Genomic DNA, 24,287 nt, shown 5'->3' with positions numbered 1-24,287 from the left:
TTCAATCCTTGCATTTGATGTCATGTCGGCCGACTATTGCCGCAAGAAGACGCAGCGATATCGCACGGGCCAGCAATGGGATATCGCTGCGATTTTCTCACGACGATGCTGTGTCGCCCGTGTGAAGGAGGCCTAAGGAATTGATCATCACTTAACTTTTTCTTTCGGGTATATCTGCACAGACAATATTCCTGTGCGAGTTCAGTCCGAAGGCAATATGGACATAAACTTGCACGGGAAAAGAACTCATTAATTTGAAATGGGATGATGTATACGAGCGAATTTTTACGCGGACCGATGGTACAGGTTTGAAATTCACAGTCCTATTTTTGTACGAGTCTCACATGAGACTAGGACATGCCATGCGAGGAGTCCCGTGTAGCACAGAGTGTCCATGTGCTGTGTGGTGAAAGTTGTATAGGAGAAGCTTGGGCAAAACTCGCTATGCCCATCTAAGTACACCTTTAAAAATAAATTTCCATTGATCGGAATGGAGTGCTTTTGGTGGCAACCACGTTTTTCCGCAGGCCATACATGATTACAGAGAAGTTATGCAACAGATATGCTGCGAGTGAATTCACCCCTATGAGTAAAGCTAGCCATACTATTGTGTCGTGATGACATCCAGATGATACGCCTACAACGTAACATGGATGGAGAGAGCTGGACTGTCCCCCCATGTCAAAATACAAGGCTGGATACTAACGTGAGTCTTTGGTTGTCCAATCCTGTATGGTTACCCCAGCAAATAGCGGTGAACCAGCTGTAGGGCATGGCATTATTTCCCTTCTTCACTAGAATAATATGCAGATTCAGCCATGCTTATTATATATATATATATATATATCTTTTTGTGGAACTGGGGCTGATGTGTAATATACAGCATATTTCCATTTTTTAACACCAGTTTACATAGAATGAGTCTATTTAACATTTTTAGTCCATTATCTATCTTGTACTGATATTATTCTCGGCTGTCCGTGTCATGGAGCGGCAGTGCACACACTCAACCGCTGCTCTATTGAAATGGGAGACAGCAAACCCTCATGAACGATGAGGGTACCAAGAGTGGGGCCCCCACAATCATACACTTATCAGATATCCTATGGCGAGGTGATACATTTTGATTCTGGGATAACCCCATTCCAGTTAACATGACTAAAATTCCCTTATGTTCTTATAAAGAAACACCAGTAAAAGAATAAAACTTTCACTGAGTTCTGTTCAGACAATGGACCTCCAACGAGTTACTATGGGCGATTTGGCCCAAGAATCTTGGTTTGTGAAGGACCATGGGCACAAATCATCATGTTGCTCTGACTGGTATAAGTGCAAAGAGAAAAATGGGGCAAGTGCAAAGGAGCTTCTCACCTTTGGCAAACAAATGCATTCCTCCCTTCCTAATATGGTTAGATTTATGTGGCATTTTTTCTGCGGGTTATACAAGTCATATGTACACTATGTATTAGTAAAAAATATATATGAGTTTTGAAACTTATGTTCACTTAACTTCTTTACAATTCAGATTTTTTTTCCTGTGTAGTTTAAAGGAAGTCCGGCGGCTCCCACTAAGTTAGAGCTAAACTTATGGGCTCATATAAGCGGAGTCCGAGGATAGAGATATTGTAACTTGCCCTCCCTGCCTCCGTTGGGCGCCACCAGAGCCACTGCTGCATGCAACCAGCAGACTAACATCGAGTGTGCATGGATTGAGAGGAACTAGTGTCTTCATCTATGAAGTAGTCCGTTGGGTGCATGGATCAGTGGGTTTGACAGTACACAGTAGGGAAAGTTGGTATTAATGCTACATCCATGAACTCAGTGTGCCAGCTCCAATGAGTTTAGCCGTTGGGACTCATAGGAGCCGACAGCCACCCTTTACCAGCCATCTACAAACCTGAAAGGCAGCCATTGTGTTTGCTGGAGTCGATACAACACATTGTCCTTTCAAACAGGAACTGTGACGACAACTGAGGCACAAGTGCGAAAAACATGACTGGATTCTTGCGAATTGATCAGATCAGACAAGAAAACGGCTGCCTAAACTGTCTGAAGACAATAGGTACCTTGTCATCATAGGCATAAATAAGCAATAGTCATGATAATACTGTTGAAATGGGAAGCACTTATGTGGTTAAAGATGTTAAGGAACATGACTGAAGTCACATACAAAAACGGGCTGGCCATTTCTCAATTCCAGGTGAAAAGGAACCTTAGTAACAGTAAACAAATGCAACAAAAATAGACAAAAACACTTGGTTCTTCTGCCAACCTGTGCAATGCCTGTGTGTAACCGGAGCAGTAGACCGTTAGCAACAATCAAACGATCACCGCGATTTTAACTGGGGATGGGGAAATGTAACCAAAATCACCCTGGAGCTGTAGTGCTTCCCAGGACTAGAAATACAGATTTTGACGGGACAGATGAGGACTGAGGGATGATTTTCAGTGATAAGATTTCAACAGAATCCAATTCTGTAGCAACTGCACTACGGCAAAACCACTGCTGTAGCTTAGGCCCCATTTACACCTGACTTCCGGAAGTTACATACTGTACCAGATGCTTCCCACCACAGATCCAAACACACACTGACTGCCACCTATTGTCTTATAATGGGGTCCGCCACTGTTCTGTTGAGAATTCCATCATCCTGACGGCGAGAATAACCGAATCCCCAACAGAGGCTCTGAATACTTACAGTACGTAACCACAGCCCTAGATTTTAATCAAAAGACCAATTCCATGTAATAAGACCTTAAAGGTCATCTAGTCTGCAGGGATATAATTTTATATTATGCACTTCCTGTAACCAATCTTCTATTCCTGTAAATTTCTCAAAGACCCTCAAAAATCAAGTGGCTTTGTGTTTTCAAATCCAGTTTGATCTGAAAACAGCTACAAAAAGCATCTCTCACGCTAAAGGACCGGATGCATCCAAGCAAGTAGACAAGATAGGCCTTTTATTTGATGGTGTAATGCTTCAGTTCTCCTCTAAGGGCGCTGTAGGGAGAATGGACGCTGTTTGCTAGGTTCTTTTACCGATTATAGCCCATCCAAGCAGATCCCAACCCGTCACCAAGCTCACCTTCACTTTAACCTAGTATACCATTATTTAGTGCCACTAGTAGCAGGGATACCTGTGACATCCTTCCACTTAAAGATAGTGGGTGCCGCTATATCTGTTGCAGCCAAACTATAAATGTTTTTCCTGTTGTCCTCCAGCTAAGGTACACATTTAAAAAAGTATCATTACATATTTTAGGCTGTTCTGTTACCTATTCCATTCTAATGAATATCAGCTGCTTGCAAACACCACGAGGCGGCCAGTCCTTATGTGGCCCCTACTCGAGAGGGCCCATTAACCGTTAAATACATATCGCCCCTGTATATTAATGTGTGCTCTGTATTAAATAAAAGGACCACAGATTTTTCAAGTATACCAGGAAAGTAGTCCTACTACCTTCTTCTGCAGATGGGAGGCAGGTATGCACTAAAACTTTCAAAAACTTAACAAAGGACCTTATAACACAGCATCTTCTCCTCCAAGGTCTACTACAAGCCTTCCCACATAATCATATATCACAAGGCACGCTCATCTGACAGTGGTGGAGCAGGTGCTGCCGGCGGCTAGGCATTGTGTGTTTTTTTGCTTTATTTTTTCTTTTTGACTGGTGCATTATGGTTATGACTGTGGTTAGGAATCTGAGGCCAGACACAGAGGAAGTAAGCAACATACAAACTGACTCCTACATATAAATGCATAAAACTAAAAACTCATAATAAAAATGTATAAATAAGAAAAGGCTGGCATTTACACAATATGTACGTAATTAACTTCTTACGTCCAATTTCAAAAACAGCAAATAAAAGCTACGCAGCGAGGAGTACGGTCATATAACTACAAAAGGCAACCTGCAATGGTATAGAAGTAGCTGCCAAAGTAGTATCCCTACGATACTAAAGAAATGCAACATCTAACGAGATCTTCATTGCGATGGTGAAATGTAAAGAAAACAAGACAGTGATATAAAAATAAATACCACGTAAAAAGGGTAATTTTCTCTTAAATACATACTCTGCCACAAATGTGGATGCAAGAAAATTGGCCTAGTGTACCAACCATGCATGGACTGTGGAAGCAGAAATATGGGCCAAACCAATATTCCATGCCTCAGTTATAGAATCTTTACAAGAACCCATATTCAAACAGTAAATGTTACAGCCCACAAAACAGTGGACTCGCTGGCATCCAAGCGCGTTATATATTCCACTCAGTGGTCACCTTAGCCAAATATAGATAAGTGCTTCCCATATCATTTCATACATTGTTATCAAGAGCCGTTAAGGATTAGAAAAAACATGCTTTTCTCCCCAAAACAGCGCCACCTCTGTCCGTAGGTTGAGCAAGGTATTGCAGCTCAGCCCCATTCACTAGCACTGACCCGTAATACACGAAACAGCCTATACACAGGTGCGGCACTGTTTCTGGAAGAAAGCAGTAGTGTTTTTCCAATTCTGGAAACCCCTTTAAATTCCTGTCGCAATATATTCATCTCATATTGTTTCAAAGTCAAAGGCAAAGCACTAAGGACCCTCCGGAGAACCAACGTCAACTTTTTTTCTACCAGTTCAGATCTTCTCAGGAATTTTTTTTTTCCATAAAGCATTCGTAATTGTACAAAACAGTCTACTATCACGATAATGTTTCAGAAGCCCACCTTGTGAAGCAGTTCATTATCGACATTCGCAAATTTCAGGTAGCACCTGAAACGCAAAAGATATAAATTTCCATATTTAGTAAGGTCTTAGAGAGACCTTAAATCATTACCAATATTCTAACTAATTCCATTTAACTGGACACATCATATGACTTCAGAGTGATTATTTCTCATGCGGTGTGTATACAGCATTCCTTTCTTCTTCTGTACCTGTGCTTCTGGTGTCCATCAACTCTTGGTTTGGTCTCCAACAGAACTGTACGCCATGGTGAGAAGGGTTTACCTTGGCGTGCTGCTTCTTGTGAACTGCAAGATACCCTTGGTGAAGGAAACTGTCTCCGCACTCTAAACAACTGTATAGAGGTTGAAGGTCATGAGACTTCTGGTGTGCCACCAGATTAGACATGAGGTTATAGCGCCTTGGGCATTCAGTGCACTTGTAAGTACGCTTGCCTCGTGGAATTATTCGTTTTTCCTTTGTTTCATCGTTTGACTCCGATTTCCGAGGTCGACCTCTGGCTCTGGGTGCTGCATATTCTGCGCTTTGACTAGCATCTATAGTAATCCCCTGCCCTATGTGGCTCTTCAAATGATACAACAGGTTTGACTGTTGGCGAAAACGTTTGCCACAGCACTGGCATGCGTACGGCATCTCTCCAGTATGAGTACGTAAGTGGATCATCAGACTGGTGCGTTGACTAAATTGACGGTTGCACTCGTGACAGTGGTATGTTCGCTCACCGGAGTGGATTCGTTGGTGGACTAACAGGTTGGATTGGTGAGTAAATATTTTGTCGCAGGCAGGACAGTGGAACTCTCCTTTTGCTCCATCAGGGGGTGAAGCCGTTGCGGTTTCGTTCTTAGAAACAGTTTCCAGGTGGACCCAAGGATGGGCTTGGCCGGGGGAAGCCTCCATATCAGAGCTCATGCTAGGTTCAATGCCTGGATCTAATCTAGGAAGCAATGGAGAAGTTGGCAAGTTCTCTGCAGTACAGTTTAACTGCCCTTGCACAGTGTTTGTCTTTATATGATAAAGTAAGTTGGACTGCTGTCGGAAACGTCTCCTACACTGCAAACAGGAATATGGCATCTCACCGGTATGAGTCCTTAAATGCACCATCAGACTAGTGCGCTGACTGAACTGTTTGCCGCACTCGAGGCATCGATAAGTCTTATCTCCTGAGTGAATACGTTCATGGACCAAGAGGTTGGACTTATGAGTAAATGTCTTAAAGCAGCTGCTGCACTTGTATGTACTTTCAGCTGATGATGAGGAGGAGGATGACGACTGTGTTCCATTTACTTCTAAATTATCCGCAACACACTCACTACTGGAGGCAATATCTCCTAGATGGATAGTCTGAGGTCCCTGAAACAGCTGCCCATTCTGATGCATTTGGTTTCCATCAAATGGAAGAAAACCTGACCGAACCTGGGCTGTGTTAGGGGATGGAGTCATTCCTATACTCTGAATACTTTTACCATTTTGTTGTTCTTTAATTACGTGCTTTTGTGGACGAGTTAGGAGTTCATCCCCAAGAACATCTTCGTGATTCTTGAGATGCTGGATCAAATTTGACTGCTGTCTAAATCTCTTCTCACAAAGCCAACACTGGAAAGGCTTTTCCCCTGTGTGTATACGCAAGTGGACAATTAAATTTGACTTATTGTTGAAGTGCCTTGGACATTTCCAACACTTATGTATAGCTTTCCCTCCCATGGAAGTCCCTGCTGATCCTTGTCCTTGACCTATCCAAGTTATTTTTCTTGGTCTTCCTCTTCCTAGAACATGGAAAGGACCCTTTGGAGGTCTTCCCTCTCCCGATTGATTTCCAACTCGTTGATAAGTAATGCTATGTCCTGGCTGGGAGAGGAGATTTGACTCAAGGCTATTGAGCATCCCCGAGATGTTGTTGCTTTCTGATCGTGCAGGTAACTTAAAATGGTGTTGAGTGTAACTGTCATGTTCTTGCCGAGGAGACAGCATGTTCTCAGGATATGTGTGTGGAAGGCCTCTATTAATGGGGTACGAGACCTGAATTTCTCTACAATGCATGATGGCATTGGATTGCTCTACATGAAGCTTTTGATGCAACAGAAGGCTATGAGAGCTGGGGAACCATTTGGAACACTGGGTACATTGGTAAGCCCTAACCTGACTTTCTTCAATTCGTCCACCACCAACGTTTATCATCTGTGAGCTATCTCGCTCAACATACTGACCAGAAGGTCCAATCAGTTGCCCAGACATCTTTGTCGTCTGCTCATTTTCTGTGCTCACATTGGCTTTTGATTCAGCTGGCAAAGCATGGCTTTTCATGTGGTAGAGAAGATTTGATTGTTGACGAAAGCTCTTCCCACACTGAAGGCAAGAGTATGGCATTTCTCCAGTGTGGCCACGTAAGTGAACCATCAAGCTGGTCCTTCTGGTGAAATGCTTGCCACATTCTTGGCAACGATACGATCGATCTCCAGTGTGAATGCGCTGATGAACCATGAGGTTAGACTGATGAGTGAATCTCTTAAAACAGTGACCACAGACATAAGGTCTTTTACATGATCCTGGATCTTCTCCCTTGTCACCTTTAACAAATGGGACTTTGCTGCCCCAAACTTCACTGCTGGATTCATCCCCTTCCGATATCAGATACATGAAAGGAACGCCTGGGGCTGTGTTCTCCTCACTCCAATCTACCCCTTCAAGTTCCTCTGCTCTTTGATGACTCTTCATATGGTGAGTAAGGTTGGACTGCTGTCTGAAGCTCCTGTTACATTTATTGCAAGGAAACGGTGCTTCTCCAGTATGAGTTCGTAGGTGGACAGTGAGACTAGTACGCTGGTTAAACTTTCTCCTACATACATGACAAGAGAATGGTTTCTCGCCGGTGTGTATACGTAGATGTGTTACTAGTGAAGACTGCTTGCAGAAGGTCTTATCGCACACTATGCAGCGGTATCTTCTCCATTCTAAGACTGCAGCTGTTGGCTGTTGCTCAGGATGCGCCTGTTCATTTCCAATACCTTGGAATTTTTCTTGGTTGTGAGATTCTTGATGCTGCAGAAGTTCAGAGAGATCTTGAAAAACAAAATTACAGAACGAGCACTGAAAGAGACCCCAGAACCTCTGGCTTGGCTGTTCTGTAGAACTAGAATCTTTTCTTCTGTTCGCCTCCATAGTTTTAGACTGCTGTCCAACGTTAGACCACCCATGTGGTCTGCATATCATTATATTATCCTTCTCAAGTTTGCCAAAACTGGTTGGCATAGGAGTGACCCCATGTAATGCTGGTTGTGCCGAGGTTTCCTCAGCAGTTCCTCTTATCTTGGTTCCACCAGTTCCTTGGTCCACAATGCCATCTTTTCTGAGTCTTCTCTTCTCTATGAGAGGCAATGTTGATGGTGAGCTTTGTCCTGCTTGAAAACTAAATTCAACCGTGCTGCTGCCTGACTGGCACACCGGTTCAGTTGGTATTATGGGATGGACATTCTTTTCGGCCCAACCGTTGTCATGGTTTTCAATTTCACTCACGATAATGGTACTTTGGGAGTTTTGTGAAGTTGACTGATCTTCAGGCAGCTTTCCAACTAAAGGAGCAAATGATCTTGGTTCTTCTGTTGTTGCACTGCTCCAACATTCTGCAACTAATGAAAAAATAAACGTAAGCAAAATATATGTACTTTGTCTATTAAGTGTAATTAAAAGCAAAGACATGAGACCTCTTCAAAACAAAATGTTCTGCGATTAAAATAATTTAAAGCGGCCATCTGGTTTTGGGCCAAAATTCTGTCCCGGGACCAGAGGGTAGAAGGGTATCTTGCCTCTACTTGAGCTTCTCTTTCTGCCCCCTCTGGTCCGAGGGCCTGATGCCTTGTTTTTGGGTGGCCAGGATGGCGGCCCTTTTCTAACTATCTAATACACATGCAGGCAGCACTGGCCAATCACAGAGCAGCTACAGCGCTTTGGTAGGTCTAACACTTCCAAAGTACTATGGATGCAATGCTAGTCAAAAGATGGCAGTGGTCATCTTGGGTGCCTGAAAATGGAACTAGTGGAATAAAAGGCTAGAAGATAAAAGGACAGGTGATAATTCTCCAACCTCCAGTCACAGGACAGCATTTTGTCCCAAAACCAGAGCATTGTTTAAATTCACCACCTGCAAATACAAAAAGCCTGAAACTGGCACTTGTTCCAGCACAAAGCTGCAATATAATGCAGAATATCAAAAAGCCAAAAGCAGAAGACTGAGCAGAGATAACGCCTTAACAAGATGCATTAAAAATACAATCTGATACCGATCCTAATAGTATAACTTGGTCACCCAAAATATTTATTGTATTTTCATTTTAAGGGAACACAGCCCTTTAAAAGTTGTTCTTGCTACCGTATGAACAATCTCTACTAGTTAGAAGGGTCCCTAAATTAGCAGCTTCCAAAGTGTCCTCTGCTGGGACCTCCAACAGTCCGCTATAATCTGGGGAAACTTTGCAGTTCAAGGTCCTTATAGCACCATCACAGGAAGATGGAAGTATTACACAGTGCCCATTCAAGTGAAAGGACTGTCCGTGTAATGCAGGACAGGACGGATCCTCCAGAGCAAGAGAGGCTTTTTTGTAACTGCTCTCCACTCTGGCCAAGAGAGGAGGATCCTGAGTAGATTACCCCCTCGATTACATCCGATTTCCATATAATTTGAGGAATTTAGTTTTGGAAGCTGGCTAACCCCTTTAAATTGGCCCGTGTGATTTCCATATAGATTTATACATGGTGTCTCAGCAATGCTTTAATAACTGGTATATCTGAATAGTTTTGTCCTTACTTTCCACTCGACTAGCCCTGGCCTGATTGTTCTCCTGACCAAAGGGCTCTTCTGCATTTTCCATTATCGATAAAACATCCGGTTTAGACATCTGGAGACCTAAAAAATAAAGAAGAAATATATTAAAAGTGTATCTTTAATTAAATTAGTCATAAGCTTGTGTCAAGCTGTCAAAAATTGTATTCAACCTGAACGTTCATAGACATCATAAAAAAACGGCCCGGAAAGCTATGCACCAGCTAAAATGATCCTCGGAATTGTCCAGTTTTACTTTAGTTACACATTACCAATTTCTAAAAATCTTTGTGAAAACTGATATTTCCCCCATTAGGGTATGCTTACACGAGGTGGAAAGGCTGCGGAATGTCCGCAGTGGGAATTCCACGGCATTTCTGCATCCAAAACAGGGAAAAAAATCTGCACCAACAGTGCAGATTTTGACTTGAAATCAGCTGTGTACCCGCAGCCTATATCAGAGGTTACAGCGCTCACCTCTAAAGTCTCCAGCTGCCACTGCTTCCGTCACCCAGCAGCCTGTACTGAGTGCAGTACCGCTGGTCAGGCGATAGCACCTCCGCATCATCTGACCAGTGGTGCTGCGGTCAGTACAGGCCGCAGGGTAACGAGTGAAGGAAGCGCTGATAGCTGAAGACTTCACAGGGGAGCGCTGTAACCTTTAAATCAACTGCAGGTACGCAGCCGATTTCGAATCAAGTTCTGTACCAGTGGTGCGTATTTTGACTCCGCTTTGGATGCGGAATTACTGCAGGAATTTGTCGCAGATCTTCTGCCCCGTATAAACATACCCTTAGAACGTGTTCACAAGTGCAGTAGAAGCTTAGTGAATGGGGTTTTAAGCAAAGAAATTTGTGGTGAAATCCAGTCATTCTGTTGATTTTGAAATCAGCAGCGGGCTCGATCGGAGAAAAGTGGCCGATTTTCACAATGCAGCGAATGAAATCTGCAACAACATAATCTTACAGTTTCCGTAAGATGTCACTCAGTTTGTCTAGACGTCAGATACAACGTTTGCTTTACAGCCTGCCCAGCATCACTCCTCGGCTAAGCAGGGTTAGCCAGAGTCAGGAAAAGCCAGGCCAAAACCCATCAGGAAGCAGCAGAATTGGTGGCATTGCCATTGTGTTCCAAGAAAATGATAAGGCTGAGGCCGGGCTCACATCAGCATATTTAGATTGTGGAGTCCGCGATTGCCGTCCACGCGAGCGATCTGCAATAAAACCCAGTAACTAAAAAGCATGGCCTTTCTCCAGTTCACTTAGACGTGTGGGTAGGAATTGTGGATTCTGTGAGCAGAAGAAAACTCGCAGCATGCTCAATTTTAGCGTGTATTCCGCACGGACAGGCCCCATTGAAGTCAACGGATGCGTGTGCTCCGTCGCCCATATGCAAGTAACATTGTGCATGAGCGGCGGAACCGGTCACAACTTCAAGGAAAATGGATAGAAAAGCTGGAATACCGGCTGGAGGAGAGAGAGATCTTTGTTCCGCACAGACTATACGCTGGGCATTGCATACATCCATGTGGTAAAACGCTTGCATCCGCGATCTTTCACAATTAATTTCACGTGTGCTCCTCTTTGGAAATTTGCTTGCGGAATCCGACCCGTTCGCGTGAGCCCGACCTAAGAAATGACTAAACAGTTATTTACTTCCAGGAGCGACTAACGTTAATCAGCAACATTTGGCCGTCCACAAGGGGGCGCTCACTAACACTGCTTTCATTGAGCCAAATAATAAATCTGTCTTGAGTAAGCTCCTAAACTCAACCTAGTGGTGGTTGGAGAGAACCACATATTTTGCCATTTAACCCCTTCAGTGGCGGGTTTCTTACCACCCTGTCAGACCTACCAGGGCAGGTTTTTTCAATGGACCAATCATTTAATTTCAACTAATTTTCCAGTCGCGTTCCAAGAGCCATAACTTCTTCATTTTTCCACTGACACAGCCGTGTGAGGGCTTGTTTTGCAGGACAAGTTTTTTTTAATGGCATCATTTTTGGGTAAATATGGCTGCCTGCAGATGGCTGGGTCGGATCCCGCTGCGCGAATTCTTGCAGTGGGATACGGACCTGTGCCCCTGCACAGCCCTGCGGCTTACCCGCTCCTGGCGTCTTTAGTCTCTGCTATGCGCCGGCTGCCGCCCAGCCAGCGCATGCGCAGAGCGGAGCCGGCCCGTCACTACTGACATTTCTAGAACATGCCACGATAATGTATTGCATAACTTTTGTAAAAATATTTATAGGGAGATTGGGGAAAAAGAAAGAAATTCTGCATTTGTTTTTGGATTTCATTTTTACGGCGTTCAGCGTGCAGAATAAATAGTGTGATATCATTATTCTCTGAGTCACACGATTCCGGCGATACCAAGTTTATACAGTTTTTTATGTTTTGCTATTTTTGTACATTTTTTTTCTTAAAGGTTTGCTTTTGTGTCGCCACATACCAAGAGCCGTATTAATTTTACGTTCCCATTGCCAGAGCTCTAGACGGTCGTGTTTTTCGTGGGATGAACTCTAGTCTTCATTTATCTAATTTCTGGGAACATGTAAAATTTTGATCGCTTTTTATTCTATTTTTTCTAGGGGCAAGATTAACAAAATCTGTAATTCTGGCATGTTTTTTTAATTTTCACAGCATTCTCTGAGCAGTATAAATAATATATTAAAGACATGCTACAGGCCAGTACGATTATGCCTATACCAAACTGTAATAGTTTTTTGCTTTTTCACTTTTTAAAAGAAAAAAAAAAATTCCTTTTTTTTTTTTTTTTTTCTTTTAAATCGCTGCATTCAAAGACCCCTAGCATTTATTTATTTATTTTTTTAATCACCGGAGCTGTGTAAGGGTTTTTATTTTGCGGGATGAGGTATACTTTTCAGTACCATTTGTTGATCCGTTCAGCATTTTGATCAACTTCTATTCCGTTTTTAGCATGGTGAGATAGGCTAAATTAGCTATTTTTGTCACGTTTTAAATGTTTTTTCCATGCCGTGCACGCTACAGAGTAAATATTGCACTAACTTCCAACTCTTGGTCATTACGAACGCAGGGATACATGTCTAATTTTGTTGTTAATTTTTCACAAAGTAAAGGGAGAAAGGTGGGGTTTTGAGAATTTTTTTTTGACAATTTTTTTTTTTACATTTTGTCCCTGCATAATACTTTTTTATTCTTATACTTTGCTATGCTGAGGCATAGCAAAGTATTAGACAGACTATGACACTCAGAGGAGAGTCTAAGCATCATAGCCTAATTTAGCTGGCACACCCGGAGGCTATATTCAAGCCTCCGGGTGCCGCAGAAAGCCATCAGGACCCCACATTACGTGGGGTCCGATGGTGGCAGAGGGAGTCCCCTGCCTCTGTCACCCCTTTACATTCTGCGGTCGCACAGACTGTGGCATGTAAAGGGTTAAATAGTGGAGATCGGAGGTTTTCTCCGCTGTAAGAGCTGGTGGCCGGATATCATCTGAAAGCTGATCACCAGCTCTCCCTGCCACGGGGACCATCAGCCGGCTTCTGACAAGCCAATGGTCTTTGTGGCAGCGTGTAAACAGTGCAGGAGTTAAAAAAAAAGAAGCGGGAAGTTGACGGCAGATCAGTTATATCTTCCCGCTTTTTTTTTTAAAGCCCTGCACTGGTGCTCTGAGGGACTGTGCAGGCGGTGTGTGTGCAGAACACAATACTGCAGCTTATGGCGTTCTGTACATAGTGAAACACAACCCGGAAGTCTTTCGGGCTATATCACTATGGGCAGTGGAACTAGTCCTGGAAAATTTCCAGGCATGCCACTGAAGGGGCTGTCTGAGTAAATTTTTTTTTTATAGTCTATTCTCACCTTTCCTGGCTCTCCATGCATGTCCTGCGCCGGCAGCTATGGGTCTCTCTAGGATACAATGTGTTTGCAGGCTGCAGCTGCCCATTTATACAACATCATGGGGAGCTGCAGCCAATCACAGACCTTAGGGCTCAAGTGGTGAAGTCTGTGATCGGCTGACCATCAGCCAGTCAAAACAAAGTGGTCACGGAGAATGGAGAGTCAGCGTAAGACATGCGAGAAGTCAGGAAAGGGGAGTATGAATGTTTTTTTTCAGGATTAAAATATTGATGGCCATCTTTAAGATAGTCCATTGATATCAAATCAGTGAGGTACAACTCCAGGACATTCCACAAAATGTCCAGCCCGTGGGAACCCAGCCTAAAAGAACCCTTAGTTTATGGTGCTGTTCAGATGTGACCGATTACCTGTAACGCCCTGGACAGGTAGTCGGGAGCACAGAAACTGCTGGAGGACTGTTCTACACCATTTCTGTAACTCACATGATTGGCCAAGGAGTACCTCCTCAAGGGTCATGCTGCTGAGGAATTCTGTAAGTGAACACCTTGCCTGGGAAGTGCTCTCACCCACCCCCAAAATAGCATGATAAGAGCCTATAGGAACACAGTGTATTAAAAAGTTGCATCCCAACCCACTTCCTGCGTTTGTTCCAATTTATTAAAACATGAACCCTGTAAGAAAGGCTGTTTAGCCAGAGCTTTTCTTAATATTAAAGAAGACCAGAAATCAAGAATGACAGCTTCTCCCATTCATATGCATATCTAATAATGTCACCAGTAATCGCCGTGTCTCCTTCAATACATTTCAAATTACATCTCTTGGATACATAACAGATTTAAAAGGGAAACAGACAGACTTCAGAACGAATTAAAGCCACATTTGGCTAGTGAGATCAAAGATTCAGAGCATATGTTTGCAATTAACCACTTTCTATAGAATAGCCCTTTAACTGGCGTTTCCTACAGCACAGACCCAAAATAAGTTTTACTTCTCAGGTTTCCATCTATACATTTTTTTTTTTTAATTTACTTTACTGACAGAACGATGGATTAAATCTGCAAGAACAGAACTGAAGAGAAACTACCATAGACACCTGACGTGCGAGAAACCAAGCGCAAGGGATTTAAAGGGGCTTTCCAATTTCTCCTTTGATCACCATTTTAGTTTCCATATGAGTAGCTTTACAAATAGTTTACATAGGGATCTGTTCACAGACACTAAATCCATCAGCAGAACAGTGAGTACAGCTCTGGAGTATAATACAGGATGGAACTTAGGGTCAGTACAGAATAAGTAATAAATACACTGATTCCATCAGCAGAATAGTGAGTGCAGCTCTGGAGTATAATACAGGATGGAACTCAGGGTCAGTACAGGATTAGTAATGTATACAGTGACTCCATCAGCAGAACAGTGAGTGCAGCTTTGGAGTATAATACAGGATGGAACTCAGGGTCAGTACAGAATACGTAATGAATACACTGACTCCATCAGCAGAATAGTGAGTGCAGCTCTGGAGAATAATACAGGATGGAGCTCAGGAGCAGTACAGGATTAGTAATGTATACAGTGACTCCATCAGCAGAACAGTGAGTGCAGCTCTGGAGTATAATACAGGATGGAACTCAGGGTCAGTACAGAATAAGTAATGTATAAAGTGACTCCACTAGCAGAATAGCGAGTGCAGCTCTGGAGTATAATACAGGATGGAACTCAGGAGCAGTACAGGATTAGTAAGGTATACAGTGACTCCAGTGAGTGCAGCTCTGGAGTATAATACAGGATGGAACTCAGGAGCAGTACAGGATTAGTAAGGTATACAGTGACTCCAGTGAGTGCAGCTCTGGAGTATAATACAGGATGGAACTCAGGAGCAGTACAGGATTAGTAAGGTATACAGTGACTCCAGTGAGTGCAGCTCTGGAGTATAATACAGGATGGAACTCAGGAGCAGTACAGGATTAGTAAGGTATACAGTGACTCCAGTGAGTGCAGCTCTGGAGTATAATACAGGATGGAACTCAGGAGCAGTACAGGATTAGTAAGGTATACAGTGACTCCAGTGAGTGCAGCTCTGGAGTATAATACAGGATGGAACTCAGGAGCAGTACAGGATTAGTAAGGTATACAGTGACTCCAGTGAGTGCAGCTCTGGAGTATAATACAGGATGGAACTCAGGAGCAGTACAGGATAAGTAATGTATACAGTGACTCCACTAGCAGAATAGCGAGTGCAGCTCTGGAGTATAATACAGGCTCAGAGCAGGAGAAGTCATACCACTTATTTATAAACTGATATACCTTTTTATATAGACTAGTGATCATTCATATCAGCGTTTTACTTTCAGTTTTAATTTATCTATTTTTTGAAAATGAAACTGATGGTAAAAAGGATTTAAAACTGAAGCGGACAGAAAAGACAGTTTCCTCAATGGATCCCGTAAACACCCTGGTCAGAAAAACAGACCATTTCCATCTGATTGAATGCGTTTTGCCTTTTCTCTCTTCCCTTCTCCACAGGCTCATTCAAACAAAGGATTTGTCAGAAGGATAACAAAAACACAACCAAACTGAAACTTTTCCACTCATTTCCTTCACCCATTAACTAGATGGAAAAATAAAAAATAATAATAATTCTGGACGGCTCCCATCCGCTCACCTTCGGTTTACTGCTAGTGGAAAAAAGCTGCGCTATTTTTTCCGTTATTGAGATGGAAAGCAGATGGAACCGAACCAAAGTGAGCAGAACTGACGTTCAGAAAACCCGCTGAAAGCAATGGAGGTAGAAGTCAGCCTGTTTGCCTATTCTACTGCTGTGATGGAACAGTAGAAGAAAGGAAGCAAGACTGCTGATGTGAATGAGCCCTCAGATTACCGTTCAGATTATCGCCGGATTGTGCAACTCTGCACACAATAATCGCGCAGTGTAACCGCTGCCAGCGTCTGAACGCCGAGCGATGATTCGCTTTATCATTGGCCATTTTGGCAGGCATAAAACTCAATCATTGTAATGGATGATGAGGAGCGTCAAAAAGCGATAAAAAGTATGAAAATAAAGCAGACAGTGCTTGAAAATCGCCGCGTTAGAGCGCTAGCCTGCAAAGCCCTATTAAATTATTAGAGTCGTCGTAATCGCGGTAAAAGCGGGTGGTGTGAGAGCGGCCTAAGGCTACATTTGCAAAGCTAGTGCGAATCTGAACGCCATACTTTTGAATGTAATCATACGCATAAGCGATTTTTTTCCCCCACAACGATGCTGTGAGGTAAAGAAAAAAACAAAACAAAACACTGCATGTCCTTTTTTTTTTTTTGGTTCCTCGAACGTATCGCCTATTGTTCTCAGTGGGAGACCTCGCATTGCGTGCACCTCGCACGTGCTGTGATGCTGCCGCCTCCCCAAGTGAAAACAACGGGCGGTGCGATGCGACAGCATGCAGACAGGACATGCTGCGAATGGTTTCCTGCATCGTACTGCGGAAAACATCGCTCGTGTGTATGAGCCCATTCAAAAGAATGGGTTGATATTCATGCAAGATCTTCTCGCCCGTGTGAAGCTGGCCTGAGGGCGCGTTCACACTGGCCTGAAAATTACGTGAGAGTTGTGCGTTGCGAGGTGAACAGATATGGAAACCATTATTTTGAATGGATTCATTCACATTCGTGAGGTTGTCCTGCATGGCACTGCGTTGCGATGTGGGAAAACACATGGCAGCGTGTCCTTTCTTTTTGCGATATCGCCCACATCCTTCGGCCCTGCAGGGATGCAAGGCTGCTTCCACATGGAAACGCCCCGCATCCAGAGGTTTCATATTTGGATGCCTGACGGCCTGATATCGCCCACGCCAGTTTGCAGCCGGCCGTGCCGCAGATTGTTTAAAACAGGTTTTATTGACAAAAAAAAATTGCAGATTTTCCACACGAAAACCTGCCTTGTGTGAACACGGCCCTAATGATCATATTCAGCCTCCACTTCACTATGCTAATCTAACGGTTGCCGTGAGCAACACCTCACACCACTACTCCTGCATCTTGTTCAAAATGCAAAAACTTTATTACATGCGTCCCCTGCCTTATTTACCACCCTCATCGCGACGCCATATTGTTTTTCATCAAGCAGTATAATGCAGTATGAGCGTCTCCACCAGCGCCCATTGTTTAAGAAAAATTTCTGTATTATCCCGGCCCTGCAGGCGCCATTGTTTTATTGAGCAGTGTAAAAACAACATCTTGAGGAGAAAAAAAAAAAAAAAGCGAAAAAGAAAAGAAATGACCGAAATAAATGTTATTAGCAGCATAAAAATAACCAGGCGAGTGGCGGCAGCTCGTCCTGTGGAGCTAAAGGCTGAGGCTCTGAGAGGAATATTTACAGCCGCAATATAAAAATAACGCTTCCACACAATACCACAACGAACGCCCCACAGCCATTAACCGCTGCACTGCCAAACCTGCAGCGCTCGCACGTTAACCCCTCCAACTCAGAACTGTTGCTCTTTCCATCTTATGTTAGCAGATTTCCCTTACAAAATGGAGGCCTGTGTCTCAGTGGGGAAGGGAGGGCTCAGAAACTAAAATATTAAAGGTCCCAGAGGTCAAAATGGATTCCCTGTGAGAGCTCAGTCCCGCTGTAAGGCTGCCATGGCAACAAAGGTCATGTGACCATAAGAAAAACAATAGTTTTAATGCTAGGAAAACAAATAAAGTGGGAGCAGGAAGTTCGCAAACTAGACATTATGGGCAGCATATGGAGAGGACGCGCTCCACACGATCTACGCACATTTTACTTCAGCACATCAGAAGATGTTCATACAAAACCATTTTTGGACATTTTCGTTGATGTGGTACTTTAAAAACATACATTACTCTCAGCTGGATTTAAATGAAAAAAAAATAAAATAAAAAAAGAGGGATTGGGAACTGCGCAATTTTTGGCTTTTTAACCCTTGCAATCCCCCTCCCAAAAGACTTCGTTAAGCACAAAAAAAAAAAAGAAGAGAAAAGAAAAAAAAACAAACAAATCTAAAGGCTTTTTTTGGCAGGGTTTTTCTGACACAGCACTGGTGCAGCCGCTTCACACAAAGTGTTTTTTTTATCCCCCCTCCCATGTTTTTTTCCGAGCTGCAGGAGCCAGATGGTCGGTGCGAGTGGATGGGAAAATATGATTTTCCCCTCACCCACAGCTTTTTATTATTTTTTTCTAGATGCAGTCATTTTCTGCCTGTTTTTTACCCAAATTGGTTTTTTGATGTCTTTTTTTTTTATAGAAGCAATTTCAGCATTCACGCAACTAAAAAAAAAACATTGTATGAACATTTCTGCAGCTTCATTAATCAGCGCCAGCTCTTCTTCAGAGGTGGGAATTAAGGCGGATTTCACATGGAATCCGGGCCGACTCCGCACCAAATCCGCACGGCAATTGTTAAGATTGGGAGCGCACACGGACAGAGGGCATTTATGTGGCCCGATTATTGGGAACGTCTTCTGGACGTTCATTCGCCCAACAATCGGGCCGCGTGGAAGGAGCAATGATCAGCCAATGATCGATCATTGATCGGACGATCAGTGACTTTCAGCAAGCATGAAAGTGCAGGTTGATCCTCAGACCATCTGCCTGTGTGAATGCAGAGAGGTGCAGCCAACCTTTGGGGATAAACGCTCGTTCGGCTCCTCCGACGGAAAATTAAAGAAGCGCCAATCGACATGTGTTGACCTGCGCTGATTACACCAGGCCAAGAGTTTGGCGGATATAAAAGGAACCCAACGGCCATTCACACGGGGAGATGCAATTTTGATCCGTGAAAAAAGGGCAGATTTCTCTGCACATGTATGGCATGCGTTTTTTGTCGCGTATGTGCATTGTTTTTATAGCCGTGTATATCTGTTTTTCACGTGTACAAAACACCACGAGGAGGTACAATTGATACCGTAACTTTGGTTTTGTTCTGCGTCCTGGTAACATGCGTAAAAATGCAGAGCGCATACTTGCAACACCTGCATTTTTTATGCTTCCATAGAGGATTCTGCGCGATGATTACAGACCAGCATAGGACAGGCTGGGATTTTCTTTTTTTGCGCAGAATATCTGCCCGTGTAAAGAATGCCCGTGTGAACATCCTGATTTACTTTAATGGGGCCATTTTGTGCTAATTTTAGTTAGTTAAAAACGGACGGGGGGGGGGAAAAAAACGTCTGTGTCAATGTTCCCTTAGTCCTATTGCAGCTGTAAATGCAAATCTGCTGCAGATACCCGCGGCTCGCCTCCAATCTCTACTGCAGATTACGTAGAGATCTGCCAGACTTTTCTGACGTGGATTATGTTGTGTGACCATGGGGCAAAACTTTTGCGTAGCAAAACTTTCAAAGTGAATTTTACCAAGATTTACGCAAATTTTCATGTTTTTTGCTGTGATTTGTTACAACATTCAGTCCGCTCATTGAAAGGGGAAATGAGCGGCCTCAAAGCAAACAACTGAGGCCGGTTGCACATCTGTACCGGAACCTCCGACCGGGGGTTCCATCAAAATACCTGAAGAAAAAGCATTTTTGCTTCCGTCTAGAAGCAGGTCAGCTGAGCGGAAAGCGAACTGGCCCATTATAGTCAAATGGTTCATTCTGCGCTGTTCGGTACCCTCCTGAGCCATTCAACAGCGGGGAGTCCCCCTTTCTTGCTCCCCGGACAGGACAGGAAAGCAGAACCCTGGGCGCAGCTGCGTATGAGCCATCCTGACACACTGCGGATCATTTCTGCCCCAGCGTGCGGATAAGTCTTGCCATCTCATCCACTTTGCTGCTGATGCCAACAAAGGCAATTCCACCCCGTGAGGCCATCCCGCGACATTTTCTCTGGCAGGTAATATCAAGCACTGATCGACGTCACACTCTGGCATTCGGTTTCCATTTCCACAATGCAGCCCAAAATGATCATGTTTTTTTTTTTGCAACTTTGGTGCATTAAGATTTACAGGGAACATCATCCAAACCTGAACGTAAGATCCGGAATCGGGATGAGTCCTCCCCACACCACAACGTGATCATGCAGAGTCCCATTTCCCAGAATGGCTTCAAACTGCATGCATTTTATCCTATAGGGACATGCTAGCAGACATTCACCTGTGCAGCAGCCACCTGACATCTAGCGCTAGCCACAGGGACCAACGCAATGGTTAGCCCTCCACAGGGGGAGACACTCTGGAGTTGGTCTCTGTTCCGGCTATTAGGAATGGCTGAAATATATATAAAACGCATATGTTCTAACAGGGCATATATAAAGGGATTGTGCAAGACAGACAGCCCCTTTAATTTCAGTCGGTGGTTTCTAGAATTTCAAAGAGAGAAGTCGTCACAAGCACGGCCTGCGCTCCCACTTCAGCTTTCCCTTTCTCGGTATTGATGATGGTGACATCAAACTCCCCCCCCACACACACACACACACAAATAAAATCTCATTAGTATAGCATCAATCTTATTCCGCAGCACTTTCAAGTAACTTTTTTATTACCCCCCACCAAGCTCATTTTATCGAGCTCGGAAGGATGGAAGTGTTCAGTCAACCTTGAGTGGCTACCTGAACCAGCGGGGATTGAACCCACAACCTTCAGGTCGTGAGTTTTGCACTCTGCGCCACACAAGACAAAAATCAATGTCACATAAGTTATCCAACCCCAAAACATGAAGTGCAGGGGTCGCCGCTCAGGCTAACAGAGCAAGAAAGGAGTACCTTAGTGAAAGCCCCTTGAAACGCTGGGACCCCAGACCCTCCACTGATAGATCCTTACGATGCTATTAATGAAACTGGCCAAAGGCTGCGTTCAAAAGAGCGACGCACTGAAATAGATTTTTAATGTGGCTATTTACAGGCGCTATTATTCTCTCGCAGCGATGCTGAGAGAAAGAGAAATCGCAGCATGTTCTATTTTGCTGCGACTCCACAGAAATCTTCCGCAACCAGTTTTCAAAGGGGGACAATTTTTTTTACATTATTCATGTTGAAAATATATGCAATTTTCACATGCGTGGCCTTCGTATTATTAAACGATGCGGTTTGCTCACACGTCACAACGCACTCCTATCGATTACAATTTTACAAGCGCAACATTGGTCCAAGTATCTCCAACAAATATGGCGCCTGCTCGTGTGAAGGCGCCCTAGTTCTTACTTCAAGCTTTGCTTTCTACATGGACTTCCGGTATTAGAGGGCTTGACCTCTGCATCCAATCCTGAACTCTGACGCTTCTCCCTACATTAAGCCTGATGAATCGCCATTTTAGCGCCAAATTACACCTGTGTGATATTGACTTTAGATTGGTTTGCACGGACAGTTAAAATGATCACGATGGCGAGTCGTTAGCATAGGAACAACTGTTGTTCGCGTACTGTTACACAGATTGTTGTTCCGTTTTTGTCGCACCCCTCCCTGCAATGTTATTGGCTGGTGGTTGATAGACAAGCGATTGTGACAATCAACCAGCGACTATTTTTAGGTGAGCTGAAACAAAACAATTAGTGATACGTGAACAGGTTCTCACTGTTGGTGGCCGCGTGTAACACAGAACTGTAGCTTACATTGGCGCGAGCAAGCCATTATTCAGACGATAGTCCCTGTAAAGCCCCCCTCGAGCTCCATTCAGCGCCTCTGCCGCAAGTTTGTCACACAAGACGAAAAAACACATTCTGTGCTATCTCAAATATCCTGCGGTACGACAGAAGCCTAACGTGCCCCATATGGCGTGTCAATGGCGTCCGTCCGGCACCGCTCACGTCAGCTAAGGTCCGACTCTTCCGCTATTCTTGTTGTTCGGCTCCTACAATGGAGCTAAACAATGGAAATAAGCGCGCTTTCACACCTGCGCTGGCGATTCCGCTTTCTTACTCCGTCAAGAGTCAAAACCAAACAGCGCCGGGCGGACCCCAATGACTATAATGGGGTGCGCCCGTTTTCGTGTATGCGGTGCTTTTTCTTCCGGTATTTACAGCCAGATCTGCGCCAGAACCATCTTGCGGAGGTTCCGACGCAGGTGTGAAATCACCCTAACAGAGCAGGTGCAAACCCAGTCTTAAAGGGGAAGTGGCCGCCGGGATGCAGCGGGGCCGGAGCGGAAGCGCCGGGATGCAGCGGGGCCGGAGCGGAAGAGCTGCTCCAACCCATGTGTAGCGTCCAGCGCTTGTAATTGCAATCAAGATGGATTGCAATAAGAGCTGCACTTGCAGTTAAGAGCGCCGGATGCTACACAGCGGTCAGAGCAGCGCTCCCGCTCCGACCCCGCTGTATCCCGGCGCTTTAATTATGCTCCACTGTTTCTACAGAAAATGTAAAAAAAAAAAAAAAGCCCATAAACACGTCCGCCTTTCGCCACTTACGGTGAACGAAATAACGTACCATATCCTACCTGCAAACATTAAACGGGACTCGTGCATTTAGTGATTTTCATATTAAAATCAACAGAGAAACAAAATTCATCAATTATACTTTCCATAAAATCGGATGGCGATGCCGGTGTAAACAGCGCCTAATATTGTACTTTGGCGCCGCACTCTCCACCATACCCCTCGCCATCCCATTTGGTGCAGCTCATCAAGGTGCTCGCAATTAGCAGAGGTGACATTAAGGCAACTTTCTGCCGTCGTCACCGCCGTCCCGGCCAAGTCAATAGCGCACCCCGGAGAAACTTGCTAATGAAGCATGCAATTAATGAATTAATGACAGGGCTGCTGTCACCTCCCCCAGGAGCGGCGCTGCAGCCGGGGACTCCGCTGCTGCCACCGCGTTAACCCCGTGACTGCCAGCACCCTCCCGGCCAGCCAAGGGGTTACACGGAGCGAGTGTCGCCGCCGAGAAGGAAAAGGAGGAGGAGTGCAGGCCCGGCTCATACTCACCTGGGTGCTGGGAGAGGGGTGTGCGGGGGTCAGCTGGGCGGCAGCAGGGCAATGGACATTGGGGGGAGTAGACACAGGATGCTTTGTGCAGGGGGGAGGAGGAGAGACACTGATGTACGGAGGGGGGGCAGCCAAGGGGGAAGGAGACGGAACTGCCGTACAATGTCGACGGCGGCCCGAGTGGTCCAATCCAGTGACAAACGCGTTGCTCTGCCCCTTACAGTGCCTTCAAAATAAGAGTACACACAGAGTGAGGGGAAAACCAGCAGATATCTGAGCGAAACTGAGCTGTGACTCTAATGAATTGTGCCAGGACCGAAAAAAGTCCTGCATAAGTTTACATGTGTTCCATTTATTATAGGGGTCATGGATAGGAGATGCAAAGTTGCCAATAGTTTGGGCTGAATGTGAAAATAGGACTTTTTCCAGTGTCCCTAAAGACATTGCAACAAAATAGGCTTAGAAAAGGTTTTCCCGGTCCGACATGTTGCATTATGTTGGATTAATAGATCCTCACTTTTTTCATACTTCATTGGAGATTGCAGCCATTGCCTCTTTTGTCACGGCGCTACGGGCCGGTCGGAGCCACCAGGCGACGAGCGTTGTGTGGACTTTAATACTGGGCGCTGCGCGTACAATACATGTTGGCACAGAGGAGCTGTTGAAGGAACCGCACAGATATGGTCACATGATCACATCTAGTCAGATCCTCACGCCAGAGGATGCAACATCAAGGGGCGTAGATGCATGCGCAAAATCCACAAAGCTTATGTCACGGCACAGCTGACTCCAGGATACGGACACATTAGCGCCATCCCATGTGATGCATCTGCCAGCGCTCAGTGTCATTCAGCTGTGGGTGCCAAGAAATAATCACCTCCCTTCTGTCTATTAACTGATTGGCTGGCTGCGCTGTTAGCCCAGCCAGCCTATTAGTAACTTGGTTTAGATATGTATTCGGGCTGAATTGCTCAGTGTCAGGGTGTACCCCACTGCGGTATGTTCCCATGGTGTCCGCCTCTCT

At 44.6% G+C, this 24,287-nt stretch overlaps 1 protein-coding gene across 1 annotated transcript; it reads right to left on the bottom strand.

Annotated features, from left to right (window-relative positions):
• LOC136632307 (zinc finger protein 585A-like) lies at positions 1 to 23,339 on the bottom strand. Its single transcript, XM_066607089.1, has 3 exons — positions 23,264 to 23,339; positions 9,537 to 9,635; positions 1 to 8,361 (listed from the first exon to the last, which is right to left on the bottom strand). Exons 2-3 carry the CDS (start codon positions 9,625 to 9,627, stop codon positions 4,883 to 4,885), a joined length of 3,570 nt encoding a protein of 1,189 aa, XP_066463186.1. The 5' UTR covers positions 9,628 to 9,635; positions 23,264 to 23,339; the 3' UTR covers positions 1 to 4,882.
• Positions 23,340 to 24,287: the final 948 nt, after the last annotated feature.

Source organism: Eleutherodactylus coqui, chromosome 6 (genome assembly GCF_035609145.1).
Source record: "Eleutherodactylus coqui strain aEleCoq1 chromosome 6, aEleCoq1.hap1, whole genome shotgun sequence".
NCBI classification, from domain to species: Eukaryota; Metazoa; Chordata; class Amphibia; order Anura; family Eleutherodactylidae; genus Eleutherodactylus; species Eleutherodactylus coqui.
This window is presented reverse-complemented; position numbering and strand designations above follow the sequence as displayed.

What these genes read in the sequence shown, in the direction of transcription:
- LOC136632307 (XM_066607089.1), bottom strand. Translation starts at nt 9,627, where the DNA reads ATGTCTAAACCGGATGTTTTATCGATAATGGAAAATGCAGAAGAGCCC. An exon ending in CAGGGCTAGTCGAGTGGAAA is followed by an intron (nt 8,362 to 9,536) that starts GTAAGGACAAAA and finishes TTTTTTCATTAG; the next exon opens with TTGCAGAATGTTGGAGCAGT.